The sequence below is a fragment of the Clupea harengus genome, chromosome 23 (genome assembly GCF_900700415.2).
Source record: "Clupea harengus chromosome 23, Ch_v2.0.2, whole genome shotgun sequence".
Classification (NCBI taxonomy): domain Eukaryota; kingdom Metazoa; phylum Chordata; class Actinopteri; order Clupeiformes; family Clupeidae; genus Clupea; species Clupea harengus.
The window spans coordinates 6,371,948-6,386,697 of record NC_045174.1 but is presented as its reverse complement, the minus strand read 5'-3'; the positions used below and the strand labels follow the sequence as shown (position 1 = coordinate 6,386,697).

The window sequence follows — 14,750 nt, the reverse complement described above, 5'->3', positions numbered from 1 at the left end:
ATTTAGGACAATATTGCTGCTTGCACCCAGGTCAGGCATCCCACTGACTGGCTGAATTTTGCCAACATGCATCTTAAAGTTATATGCAATGCCCTTAGAATCACATAGCACATATACTTTGTATCCCCACGTATGAGGCTTGCTTGGATTGGATTGTTTCAGATGACTCTTTCCTTTGTATTGAATTATCTGCTCACCAACACAGAGATGTTCACTTGGTGGGATGCTTTGCATTCTCTCAAGTGTATAGGTAAGAAAAGGCCTGACCTTAAAAAGTGGGTCATGGCCTGGATCACTAGTATTGTCATTGAAATGCACATTTCCCTTGACTTGTTCCCATCTTCTCATTGTCATCACATCTGCTATTTTGTCTATGCGATAGCGGGCCTGCCAGCTAATGCGTGTTGAGGGCACGCCGTAGATAGACATATGAAAGGCACAGCCGATGAACTGCTCTATTTCATTCTCTGTACACTTCAGAGAATTTCTATCCCCTTATAGGACTTTGTTAGTTTTACATGACATGAACTTTTTCAAGGTTTTACACAAAGATTTTAATATATCTCTACATGAAATTGCAAAAATAATAAGACAGTTTAGGCTACCTAGAAATATTTTTTTTTATATATTGCTTAAAAACTGAACTTACCATCGTGTTCTTTGGGTATGTGACTCACATGTGCTCTCCTCTGCTATACTTCCTTGTCACCAGGATATGTAACAACTTTTGATTTTATTGGTTGAAGGGGATGTCAAGTGACACATTTTTAGGTTAATATTATTGGGCAAAGGTTTAGGTGGTTTTTTTAAAGCAGTTTTTCTTAGCGTCATTTATAAATGACAAGTCCCATAGAGGGTTAAATAACATATAAGTCATTCTTGCATTTGCTAAACCAGTTAGCAAATGAATCATATTCAGTCAAATGCCAAAGTGGCTTTTGCCCCACCTGTCAACCCTTGTGTGTGCATTATATTATAAGAATCATTATTTATAACGTTCACAACATTCTCAATTTGCAGGGACCCTCTCATATACTGTATGTGCAGAATATAATGAAACGTTTGACTCTGAAAGTGGTATCAGATAATTTTTGGTCATTTTTATTTCAAGAACCACATGTAAGAAGCTTACAATAAAAGTAGACATACAGACCATTGGTAAGGATTCTTAAATACTTACACACAATAGTATTAAATACTAAATACAGCAGGATAATGCATTACCCAGAGTACAGGAACCGAACAGAATATGGATATTGAAGCATACTGAGAAGCATACAGAGCAGCCTATAATAGTATGTGTAGTTCTCAAGAGTGGGGATAAAACCCTTGATGATAAGGAGTGTGTGATAACCTTCTCAGTTATGGAAAACATTTAAACGTAATTATTCATACACAACATACCCATTTCACTGTTGTACAACTGATATTGTAATCATATGTAGGCTACCTAAGAATTCTGATCTGTGCGGTTACACAGCAGTGTATGAATGATCGTGACTGATCAGATATCCAAATCCCGTCTGATTTAGTACCCTATATGGATGTGGCACAGATCTGATATGATGATATCTCATTGCCCTTGCCCTGTTTGGACTGGCATTGCACTTATCAGATCTGTGCCACTTGGGAGGAAACAGATCTGAATTGGATCCCATTTATCATGCAGTGGAGACGTAGGCACGTATTTCTCTGCATCATTGTGTCTATCAATTACGAACAGTGAACCACATGTTCACAATCTCTGAGAAATAACATAGACACTCTATAAGCCCTAGATAAGGTCTAACTGGTAACCCTGTGCTATCCATCCATCTAGCTATAGCCTCTTGTGTTTGTTTTTCTTTTCACCTTTGTACTTCAGAACCTCGAGAGTGCATCTTATGTTGGGCTTTGATCAAAAGCCCTCCTTTGCCTGTATTTGGTAGTGCTCTCCTTCAGACGGCTTTGATGTCAGGGGAGGCAAAAAAGATGTATGAATCACTTTATTCCATTCTTATACCTAACTACAATTCTTACCCTGTAAGAGTATAGAGCAGTGTCTGCAATAATCTAACCAATGAGTTATTGCCTTTAGACAGAAAAATCTTGGTAGCACTTTTATCTTTGTCCTTTTAGTCACTTTTTGCACAGTCCTGGCTCTGTAAATTGGAAACAGACGTAGTAACTTGGACTAAGCCATAAACAATTTAAGCCAATCAGCACGTAGCTTCAGGAGCATGGAAGGGAGGGGTAAAATTTGATTGGATGAAATCAGAGCTGAAATATCAAAAACCTTTTTGCCAGAATCACAGGCTCTTTAAGCCTTTGCTTTAAGTCACTGCGGAGAAAGAAAAGGGTATTTTAAATGTCAAGTTCACCCTCCAAGCCCTGGAAGGTGGGTCTCTGGACTGGACCACCAAAGTTATTTGCAGTTACTGTTCATGTGAATTGAGTTACCACCAGAGTACATTCTGGGCCCTAATTTCATTGACGGGCAATGAGCAAAGCAATGAGCAAAGCAATGAGCCAAGTCCGTCACACATGAACTACAGCTACTGTGTGGCGTTTGGGAGCATTGGGCTGAACCACCCATTGCGCTTAGGATCTTGCTCATGGTATTAAATTAGCAAAACAATTTACGAAGTTTATAAATTAACTTGCGCGGCAGACTTTGCTAATTGCATGTTGCTTTGCTCCTTGGCAGTTGCCCGTGAATGAAATGAAGGCCCCTTGACTAAGCAGACAGCTAATGCAGATTGTCTTATTCCCCCCGAACCATCATGTTAAAGCACATATCTATCTATATCTGTACTGGAGACATTTTCTATACTCGGTCTATTGCTAAGTATTGACAATTTATTCGTTGTTGCCATGTGTTGCCTGTTGGGCTTGAGATTTGAGCAAGTAATGGTTTGTTATGATTTTAAAAGTATTTAAAAAGCTATCCAATGAGAGAATTTCTGTAACATACTTGTGACAGTTTCTGACAATCTTTGTCTTTGTCGTTGTTTCTTAATTTTTTGTATGTTATTTGTTAGTATTTCTAACATATAATGAGGAGAGGTAGAAGGGAGGTAGAGAAGAAACAAAGGAGTAAAGCCAAAAGGTTTTTTGTCTGGGCAGCTGCCAGATCTACAGTAATCAAATGTCCTATTAGAGCAGTTGTCGGCAGCTGTGCGACCTTCACCTCCAGAGGGCATACATTAAAGCTCAACATCTGTCTCCCATCTGTTGATAGAACAACTCCTGAGTTACCACTACCACTATGTCTGTAGAATCTCAGCTTCTACTCTTACTCCTTTGTTATAAGAAGCTGGAGGAGAAATGTTCCATCCCTCACAAGTTTGCTTGAAAAACAGATTTCAAATATTTGAAGAAATTCATTAGATTTATGTCTTTTAATCCTTAGATATATAAAAGATCATTTATTTTCTTTTAGATCATGGAACACCAGTAAGAAGAATGGAGAAATCTTTTAAACTGAATCCACAAAGAACAGAGTGGGTGTTTGAAGAGATGCTGTGTAATCCTTCGTTTGAGGTAAGCGATTCTACAACTGCTGTTGAGATATGTGTGTGAGATACAAAACAGTGAGCTGTCAATGTCATGGCTTTGATCTGAAGTCAGTGCCGTTAGACTTGATATTAGACTATTTGACAAGCTTTACCGTGAGGCAGAGCTAATGCCACACTTGGGAGAGACCTGGCACTGTAAATGGAAATGTGTTACAAATATTGTATAAGTGCAGCCGTATATTCTCTAGGCTATGAATAATATAGACGATCAATCATGTTTGCTGTCACATTCTTCTATTCTATACAACATAATATTAAAATGCTGTTTTCCACACATGATAATGACGAGATCCTGATCATGCCATCGCCAAATATCCAAAGCAATGTAGTAACAGATGATAACAGAGAGATGATAACTTTTCACTTTTCTTTCTCAGAATAGTTCATAAAAGGCCAGCTGTTAATACAGCGCGATTCATCAGAAAAGGAGACTCGAAATTCTCAGGGTTCTGTGGAGTGGATATGAGTCATATCTGTGGGTAAACATTTCTCAGGATCTGAAGCAATTTTAAAGGAAGTGGGATTTAGTGACCTTGTTGGAGCTATCAAGACAATCACATCAGCCAATCTGAAGCTAACCAAATCCCACAGGATTGCCATCTTCCCAGTGTTACTATGGGACTGGTCTCACACCATGTGTTATTACAAAACTCCTGTTGTGAAAATTGCAGTGGATTTTTTGAGGGTGATCTCACATTTCCTCCAGAAAGAACACATGCGCACACCCTCAGAATGCCATGCCATAATGATAATACAGGGCCCAGACTCACTTAGAGGATATGTGTAAAATAAATGTATGCTTTGGTCAGCAAAACAAATGAATATCCCAAGAATTTGTCCCATTGTCTATTCCCTCCAATTTGGCGCATGAAACTCAATATACTTAATAATTTAGACATGGCACATAATATTTATGGTACTGACATGCTCATGTCACTGGCAGAAGACTGGTGAAAACCCAAAAGATCTCTTGTTCGCATGTTTCCACAAATTCAGTGAAAACTGGAACTTGGGTGTGTTTACAATGTCACTGCTGAACCACTGTTCGACAAACACTCACATTTGTTCACAAAGTCTACATAGGATTACACAAAAAGCTGTTGATTCTGTGCTCCTGTCACGAAAAGTCTAGATTGTTCCAATGCCGTGTTATCTGGATTAAGTAATAATCGGTATAAGTGCCTTCATTAGATCCCAAATGTGGCTGCTTGTACACGTACTACAACTAGAAAATATGAACACGTCTCCCTACACGGGCCTCTCTACACTGACGCCCAGTGAAATTCATTGAAATTTCAAAGTCCTTACATGCATGCATCCTCACAAACAAGGCTCTAAATTGCTTGGCTCCAAGAATTTAATAGTCTCCTTATGTCCACAAAGAAATCCTTTACTAAAACAATATCTACTAGATGGATGATGATAATTTCCAGAAGTCTAAAAATGATTACTCATCCATTTGTCCATAAAAGAAGACAGCAACCATCATTGAGTATGACTGATGCCCACGTCTGCTCTGAGGGAGCAGGCAGGGGTTCTGCCACCCACTGTGCCCCATCCTGTGGATTGTGTGTTGTGTCCCCAGCCCTGCCCAAGCACACCATTTCCCTGTCTTCTGCTTACGGCATGCTTCAGAGCACTTTAATTACTTCCCCCGCTCCTCTGGGACACGCCATAGTGCTTTCCCAGCCCACCCTCTCCATTCACAATAGACTGTTTACTAGGATGGTGAAGAGACTAAGACTAATGAAGAGGCTTAGGCTATAGGATGAGCTGAGAGACTTGGAGGAAGTCACTGGAAAGAAAGAGGCCGTGCTGCTCTTGCATGAAAATGAAACAAGAAGTTGAAAATATAAGGAGAAAACCCACACCCCTCAGAAAAACGAATATTCCAGCTTCAGATGAAGTCCTCTTGAACATTTCTGGAACACTTATGTTGTAACATGGACATAATAACTTAACTAGAGCATAAGTAAAAAAAAAAAAAAAAAAAAAAATCATGTGCTCTTTAGCAGACGCTTCTATCCAAAGCAGCCACACGTGTAGGGTTACATGGACACTCATGAGAGGGAAGCAATGCATCTTTGTGTTGTCTAAACATCAGTGGTTATCTAAACATCATGAAAAGGCATAGGATGTCCTGGGTGTGTGGGCGTGTGCACAGAGATAAGCACATCCGACTAGGTCTTGCTAGCATGCCAGTTCAAAGGTAGGGTGGTTAGTCGGTTGAAGCATGAACTTGCAAGAGCCCTGGGAGAAGAAGAAAACATTAGTTAGAATAATTAAAAGCCTCTGATTTTTTATTTAAAAAAAATAACTGTCCTGCCAACCATGTCAAAAATGTTCCACATGTACGTGCCAGTTACAGAACCACACATGGATTCAGTCACAGCAAGATGTATCAGGTCAGAGATTGTAAATTATGTTTATCAGCTGCAACTCTTTTGAGGTTTGCCCCATGTCATTGAAAATGGGAGTAAGCACGAGCATGAGTAAGCAGAGTAAGGCGAGACACGCAGAGGAGATGCAGGAATGCAGTGGGAAACATTACATGTTCTTTCCAGGATCACTGGGAAACTATTTACAAGCATCCAACAAAGAAAGAAGCAAGGCTGTAAATGGAGTCCACTGTCTTGATTCAGTCAGGATGGGGTGGGTACTTTGGCCAACAAGCACCTCCAGCACATCTTATAGATACACCACAGACACAGACCTGGAAGCTGTTGGATACAATGCATCATGCATTATGACTGAATCATGGATTATGACTGGATCATGGATTATGTCTGTCTGGCTACAAGGCCATACAGTTGGCTGTCAGTGAGGAACTATGTACTATGATACATTGAATTAAAGTGGGTTGATTTGTACCACATTTGTGATCTGACTGAAAATGAGAAAATATACTAAACCCATGCCGACAACATTCACCTCCAGAAGTAATCCCAGCCATATAGGCATGGATTCTCTAGCCATGGGTTCTGAATGAGAATGAGAATGAGAATGTAATATATTACTGGAAATGTTTTCACAGTCACATGCAGGGGGATCGTGTGAGGTCAATGATGAACCTCAAGCCAGTTAAGGTACTTACTACTGTGTCAATGTAGTACATGTGCGGATATGTTATCATAAATATTGGTGTACCACAGTGTTCATGACTCTGCTGCATGCCAGGGTCTTGTTCGTCCTGTCGGGATTTATTTTCTTATACAGACTGGTGGACAATACATTATCCCGCTTATTATATGGCTACTTGCCAAAACGATAAAAGGCATTCCTCCAAAATACCTCTTTTTAATGATTTTGTGACAAAAAAATAGTTATTCACACAAATAGAACTTTAAAGTTCCAGGTGTTTTGCGTAGCAACATATTACTTTCGGACTTTTCTATTACGAAAGTGAACAGAGTACTTGCAGAATGTTATGAAAGATGTGAATTAGAAGCGCATCAGAAAGAAGCATCAGACCTCTGAACGTTGGGATAGCCCGTGCAATTCAATGGAACTTTTTGCAACATTCTGAGGAGTTGTATAATAATTGGTGATGTGGTGTGTAGTATAAATATTTGAGAAAAGGTGTCCATAGACATAATAGATTGGAACCCTACTTTTAGGTTTGAGTAAATTGTGATCACAAGTATCAAATGCTATTTTTGTTAAAGAGCATAGTCAGTTAGAAAATTGCATAGCCTGTTGAAGTCACTAAATACCTACTAAGTTTGGCATTGAAAGAAAAAAAGGATGTAAACAACTAAACATAGGCATTGAAACACCTGTTCCATACAATAACTATTTTATCATTATTAGTTTTTTTTTTTTCTCTTCTGTTTTCTACTTGTTAGTCTTCTGTTTTATATATATGTTAGTCTTTTTTCAATGACAGTGCTTTTGACCATTAACTTATTGTCTCTGTTTTGGTGGGGTGACCTGGAATACATGCACACAATATTTTCATGTTCTTAAGTTTTAGTCATGTAACTTCATTGACATTGATTATGTCCTGTAGAAAACTGATGGTGACAAATCATTTTTGAAAATGACTAACGGTTTATGAGATTTAAAGTATTTGATGACTTGACATTGACATAGAATGACCCAACAGGACGTAAGACATAGGCAGGAAAAGCATACACCAAAGTCAGTTCAAGTTTAGATACTGTATTTAGCAAATGATTTATCCAAAGCGACAAATAATAATACAATTACAACAAAAACCAATAATACAACAAAAACAAATAATGCATGATTTAATAATAGCGGATACTAATAGAACCAATGATCACAATAGCAACAACAAAAATAATAGCATGACGGTAAACAATAGTGATAATACTTTGGTGACAAACATGCTAAAAAGAGCTTGGCTATGTCAAAGGAAACCCTGTAACTACATAGGAAGATAGAAAGAAGCAGTGTGTCAAAATGAACAAGAACATAGTTGGACATACATTTTTGTGACCTTGAATATATGGAATCAGTGTCATTTTGAATATGATCAGCTGTTGTAAAAAAAAAAAATCAGCTCAACCAAGTATTGGACTATTTCAGCCCATGCCATTTTGTAAAACCAGGGAATTCAGAAAGCTATCACTTAAATGACAAGGATATAACTATAGATTATATATTCTCAATATTTTAGACAATATTCTAAAATTTCTATCAAGATATTCCTCCTGTCATTCCATATATTCAAGTTTCATTCCATATATTAAGACTTTCACTCCATATAATCAGAGTTTTCAGTCATTATATATATAATAATTTCCTAAATGGCATGCCATAATATACATATACACATACAGACACAAAGATTTGATAATGTTTAGTTTTTTGAAGATAGATATACATAAATAAATAAATAAGTTCCTGGGGGTGGCTAAGAAGGAGGCTGGAGTAATTAGTCCTGTTGCCCACATTTAGTTCTGATTCTCACCCTCAGAAGGACCTCACTTGCACAGCTGATTAATAGCATTCATGCGAAATGTTCTGGGTGTTGAAGAAACTGTGTGTGATTGGGATTTCTTCTTTTTGTTTTGTTCTTTGTGAGTATTTATTTTAGAAGCTTTGTCACAGCAACTGTATTAATGTATTTAGCTGAATCCTGTTCTCAAGAAATATGACCCTCTCCCTTATCCTCAGCCAGTCAAATGAGAGTCGTCTGTTTTTTCCCTTTTTTCAGATTTATGTAATGCAGGAAACATAATTCATATAAGACAACTTGGTGAAAAACATGTTGTGCGGGTTACAATCTTGTGTGTGTGTGGTGTGTGTGTGTGTGTGTGTGTGTGTGTGTGTGTGTGTGTGTGCTAGCTTGTGAAATGTGCTCTAAGTGTAATTCATTTTTAGAAATACAGGGACAAATGTGTCTTCCATTGGCATCACACAATAGACACACACTCTCTGACACACCCAGACACACACACACACTCTGACACACACACACACACACACACACATCATGCACGCATGTGTGCACACACAAACTCACGCGCACACACACACGGCGACACAAGCCTGGGAGGAGAGCACTGAATTCTGCTGACCTGTTTCCTCTGGAGCTTGCAGTGGAAAGGACAGGTGATAGGTTGTTTTTGAACACTAATAATAACTGTGGAAATGCTTGACTTTATTGTGTCTGATGGTGCTCTATGATATCAAAAGCTTTCAAATACAGCTTACAACAAAGCTTTTGCCTTTTCTTCAAAAATAGTATTCAAAATAACACTATGATCAACAATTTGTTTAGTCCTTGATAAACCCAAGGTACCTCAAAGGGAAGCAAAGATTCTAATGATCATTATAACAATAATCTGAGGACAATTTGATTTGTATGTAATCATATATTATTACCATTTTTATTATTATATATCCAGCTGAAGACCAAAATCATGTTACTACTATCTGAGAAATCTAGACACGTGGACCCTTTATGAGGAGCCGAGGACTGAACAGAACAATACCCGACCTTCGTCAAGTCGGCTGCTTTGTCATTTCTTTTCCCCAGTTAATTAGATCAGTTTGAAGCAAACAATGGAAAAGCAGGCGAGTCAGATTAACTCTTTAGCTTGTATAATTAAAACTCACTTTTTTCTAACCTTTTCAATATATTTAGTTTCCCATTGATTTCCCATGATTGTTGTACTTGTCTCTGTCAATCAGGCTTTTCTCTTTTTCTGAGTTATCAATTGCTTAAATCTTGCTCCAAAAACAAGCCATGAAAGCGAGCAGAAAGGGTGAAGAAAGAAGACTGGAAATACAACTACACATGTTGTGTGACATGTTGTGACATGGAGGTCTGATTGGCCTGTGTTCTCTGCCAACAGGAACAGAGAGGTGTTTTCAGTGGCTAGTGGCTAACACACTTACTAATCCACATTACAGTGGCTAATATACATTACCCTGACAGTCATATGCTAAATAGTGGACCAGGAAGATGGATGAGAGTGTGTGATACATAAAACATACATAAAATATTATGCCATTCTTGATTAATTAAATATTGATACTCAGTATTTCAGCTTTAATACTGATTTGTTGCTAGAAAGACACTGTAAACTGTAATGAAAATGCCATTTGATGATTGATTTTGGCAGTAACAGACTTCAGTTTGTTATCACAAAACCTAAAATGGGAACAGAAAAACAATCCTTGTAGGCTACTTATGATTTTGACCTGGGACCGATTAAAATAACAGCTTTCAGCATATTCATATCGTAATATATATTGCCGTGATTTGTCATCTTATTTGTGTAAAATGTTATGACAAATGGCTGTTGCAGGACTGTGTGAATCTGCTCTAGGTACAAAGAAGAAAAATATTCATTCACAAAACAATTAGGAAACAAAAGGCTTCAGGGCTCTCTCTCAGATGGGATCATGCACATAATCTATTGAATTCTTCCAAGCATAAGACATTTCTTCTGAAGTAGTTCAAGATTGGATGACATCAAACTATTTACCTTTTCCTCTTTGTTACGGACCTAGTGCTAAGCCACATATGGTAAATCTCAATGTAAATTACAAACATCACGGCCTGTGCATTCATTTATTTTTTAACGTGCACATCTCTCAGTATTGCTTATCATTTGGTTAAGAGGACTATGAATTTCTGAACTACTATTGTTACCTTGCTGAAACCCCTACAACCTCCATTTCCCAAAAGGATCAAAAGTAAATTGTTCTCAACAAACATACAACATAACAGGCCTTGGCAAGAACCTCTATCTCTTTGCCAGAAATGTGCAGGCATCGATGGTTCTGTTCATACTAAGAGGTAAAATCTAGAAAAGGGTTTTGTGGTCTCAAACCATCCAACTTTCAGCCTTATAATCATAATCATTTTAGATTGTGCTAATTATTTTAATTATCTCTTGAAGAAAAGAGGTTATAAAGGAATCGGTAAACATCCATAATGTTTGCTGTGATCACACAGGGTGGGTGCTGTGGGCATGACGGTGTGCCACATCGCTGCTGTCCTTATCTGTGCTGAAGACTCAAATGGTAGGACCTACCTTACAAACTGCTGTTGTTGGTGCTGCGTGAGGTGTGTGTTAGCACAAAGCTCTCTGTGCACTGGTGACTGCTGGAGGACAGGGAGTGGTGTGGGGAGCGCTGAAAGCGGTTGCGGCGGCTGAAGTAGCTACCTGTGGTCCAAGTCCTCTGGCGCTTGTGCAGATAGTCTTTATAGTTCTTCGTTAGCAATGTGTAAAGGAAAGGGTTGATACAGCTGTTGCTATATGTCAGGCAGGTGGTCAGGTAATTGATGATGCGTTTGATCTTTGTGGAAAGTCTCATGGCTGGGTAGAACTGGCCCAAGAGCTGCCAGATCCAGAAGGGAAGGAAGCAAGCCCAGAAGAGCAAGACAATAGTGAAGATTAGGTAGAGAACCTTCTGATTAGGGAGCTTTTTGGTCTGCTTGAAGGTCTCTGTCTGGGAGATCCAGTACGTGCGAGCGAGTCTAATGTACAGGTAGCCGATAATCATCCCAGGAGCCACTATGCTGGTGCAAAACAGAAAGGAGATGTAAATCTTGTAGGAGAGTGGGTCCAGTGTGGACTGACACATGAGCTTGTCACCTACTGCCATGAGCTTAATTCCAATGATCATTGGTAGGGTAAGTATGAGAGAGGCAGCCCACACAAGCATTGCAATAGCCTTGCGGTAGCTTTTGGAGCGCTTGACTGTATCAAGGGGCTTGAGCACAGCGAAGTAGCGCTCGGTGCTCATGACAGTCAAGGTGAAGATGCTTGCATGCATTGTGAGAAAATCCATACTTATGAGGATCTGACAGCCCACATCCCCAAAATACCATCCCTGCAGAAAGTGTGTACACACTACGAACGGGATGGTGAGCAGGTAGAGCAGATCTGCCAATGCAAGGTTGATGATGTAGATGTACATGGAGGCTGCTGTGCGCATCGTATGACACATGACCACCAGGGTGTAGATGTTACCTGACACGCCAACTAGACACATAAAGGAGAGGATGGTGCCGATGGTGAAGGTGGCGGCTGAGTCCTGGGATGAAGCGTTCAGCGGTTGCTCAGTGGTGTTAGGAGACGGCTCCGCCAGGCCCACCATGGGTTCCATGGAGACGGTGGACATCTCTGTGCAGGGATCTACACAACAGCCAAATGAGAACGCAACAGATTTACACAGCAAACCAAGAACAGGATTTGTAGTCTGCATTAGAGATTAGAAGAAACAAACTTAGTAATTATTTAATAATGCAATAATCAGTATTATTTGAAAACACACCACATACAAAGGATATGAGATGCAACAATGTAAAAAAGAATGAAAACAAATGGTCAGAAAAAGAGATGGGCACGATGTCTTGAACTTGTCTTGAACATTAGATATTACGTTCCTTTTTTTCTGAATAGTAACGCTGCCTAATGCACGTTAAGGGAGATGAAAGCAAAGATACTATGCCCACAATGGAAACTGTGACTGGACCTAGAGAGGTGGGGTATATTCAGAAAGGGTCTGACCATCAAATCTTGGAATTATTCAGTGGAATTAAACCTGACAATTTATCTGATGTTATTATCACAGTGATATACTCATCATTTATTTCAAACAACTAGGACAAAACATCATTTCCAGTAGATTAGTTGATGGTTCAAGGAACAGATAGCTCAACCCCTCTCTATTTAATACAGATGTTTCCTTGACAACTGTGAATATTTTTAACAAAGTGAACATATATTTAGTGACATGTCATTAATTAACCTACACTGTGCAGATAAATAAACAATTTGACTCTACACTGATAATGAGCCTCATAAAACACTACACTACTTACTTAATATCTGGTGACACAACTCTGATGCTGTGCATTTCTTTAAATTAATTCCATACTAAGGTAATACCATAGAAAACAATAGTATTATTTTAGTAAGTATCTTTATTCAGTATGGTCTGAAAAGAATACACACCATTTGACCTTATGTAGACATTTGGAATTGTGATACTTCTTAAACATAAAATTTGAAATTTGATACTACAGATAAGTGAGTCTCACAAAAGAGTTTACGACTCTGATCTTTCAAAGCGCATAGGCTCTGACAAAGGCAGCGTAAACAATACATCAATGTTAACAGTGAAAGATAAAAGAGAAAAGGCATTTCATTTAGGGATTATACACCCTGTAATTTGGGCTCTTGGGTACTGATTCCATGTTTGCCCAAAGTCCACATGGCAGAGGAAAAGAAAGAAGGGCAGGTAGAACTAATTCAAGAATGAATCACTGTGTTCAGGTCCATCTACTGTAAAGTGCCATTTTTAGTGTGAATGCAATTTTTTTTTATGACATAAGTCAAATAACAGTACACTTGTTGACATTACAACAATGCAAACAAACTGGATTTTTGAGACAATAATTTACTACCTGAATCTAATAATGTGTCCTCTGTTCTGTTCTCATCTGCACTGATAGAGAAGGGTAGGTTAAGAAGAAGGCAGCAGTGGCTTTTAAAAGAGAGCAAAATGTCCTACCTTGATTTTATATCCACAGACTGATGCGTTTACTGTATGAATGAGAATGAAATGCTCACTATCGTTTTCATAATCCCTCAGAAGTTCACTTATAGAGCAGGTATTAGGTATCCAGCACACTCAGTGATCAAAGGCATCTTGAGGTTGCGTTTAATAGTGTAGAACTCCAGAATTCCGAATGCTGCAAAAAGATCTCCCTTTGGAATTTGTGTTGTCTTCTATCTTCAACATGAATTCACCAGGAGAAAGGTAGACAGATCAGCCTTAGATATGATTCCTCAGTGTGGATGGCAAGTATTTTCCACACAGGATAAAAACCTTCCAATTAAGTCTTGATAAAAGAGTTATTGTTTGATCGAAACAATAAAACATGAACAATTGTTGAGGAAATCATTAACATTCTGCCAACTACAAGCCTCTCTCATTAACAGCTAGATTTGGAAAACTGTTCCACACGCAACAATCGCTGTTGTGTTGAGGAAGGGGTTTGACAGGCTGCAGCCCTTGCAAGTCTAAAGTGGGAGGAGAAAGGAGGGTGGGAAGAAACAAGAGAGGGACAAAAAGAAAGAGAGGCTTGGAGGAAAAGGGGGCAAGGATCAGTGAGAACTATGCAAGAATATTATAGAAGCCTATCTCTCTTGTTTTGAGCAGCTTGTAGTACCCTTTTCATGATGAAATGGATTGCAGCACTTGCTGAAATAGTTTAGCCACAAACCACAATGTGGGCAGAGGGGTTTCCAAAATTCCTATGATCATTTTATCAAACTGTATCTGACTGCATTTTCTTCTTATTAGGCAAAAGAACATAGGAGATTGATGTAACCAACACACTCCTATGTTCCAAAGAAGTATCGCATTACATACTGTACATATAGAGCCTTTAGGTGAATCATGGACAGACTTTTAGAGATTTTTAATGGTTTTTGATTCAGTATTCATTCAGTGTTGTATAATGTCAACATTTCAAGGGACTCTTCTTTAATCTATCTGATATGTAATTCACCCAAGGATAATTAATCCACACCCTTGGTTTTAAAGTATGAGAGACTAGAGCTGGCTAGAGCAGTGTTTTCTTTTGTCAATGACCATCCAATCACTCAAATGAGACATATTTAGCTGGAGCAGATTGTGCTGAGGGAGATCTCATGAGCTATCTAAAGGTCATGGGAGACTCTGAAATACTCACTTACA

General features: G+C 38.7%; 1 protein-coding gene across 1 annotated transcript; it reads right to left on the bottom strand.

Annotated features, from left to right (window-relative positions):
- Positions 1–1,075: 1,075 nt before the first annotated feature.
- Positions 1,076–14,100, bottom strand: LOC105903312 (urotensin-2 receptor). Its single transcript, XM_012831043.3, has 3 exons — positions 13,560–14,100; positions 11,072–12,178; positions 1,076–5,807 (listed from the first exon to the last, which is right to left on the bottom strand). Exon 2 carries the CDS (start codon positions 12,162–12,164, stop codon positions 11,073–11,075), a length of 1,092 nt encoding a protein of 363 aa, XP_012686497.1. The 5' UTR covers positions 12,165–12,178; positions 13,560–14,100; the 3' UTR covers positions 1,076–5,807; position 11,072.
- Between the last annotated feature and the right edge of the window lie 650 nt (positions 14,101–14,750).

Coding starts and splice junctions, on each gene's coding strand:
- LOC105903312 (XM_012831043.3), bottom strand. CDS start 12,164: ATGTCCACCGTCTCCATGGAACCCATGGTGGGCCTGGCGGAGCCGTCT.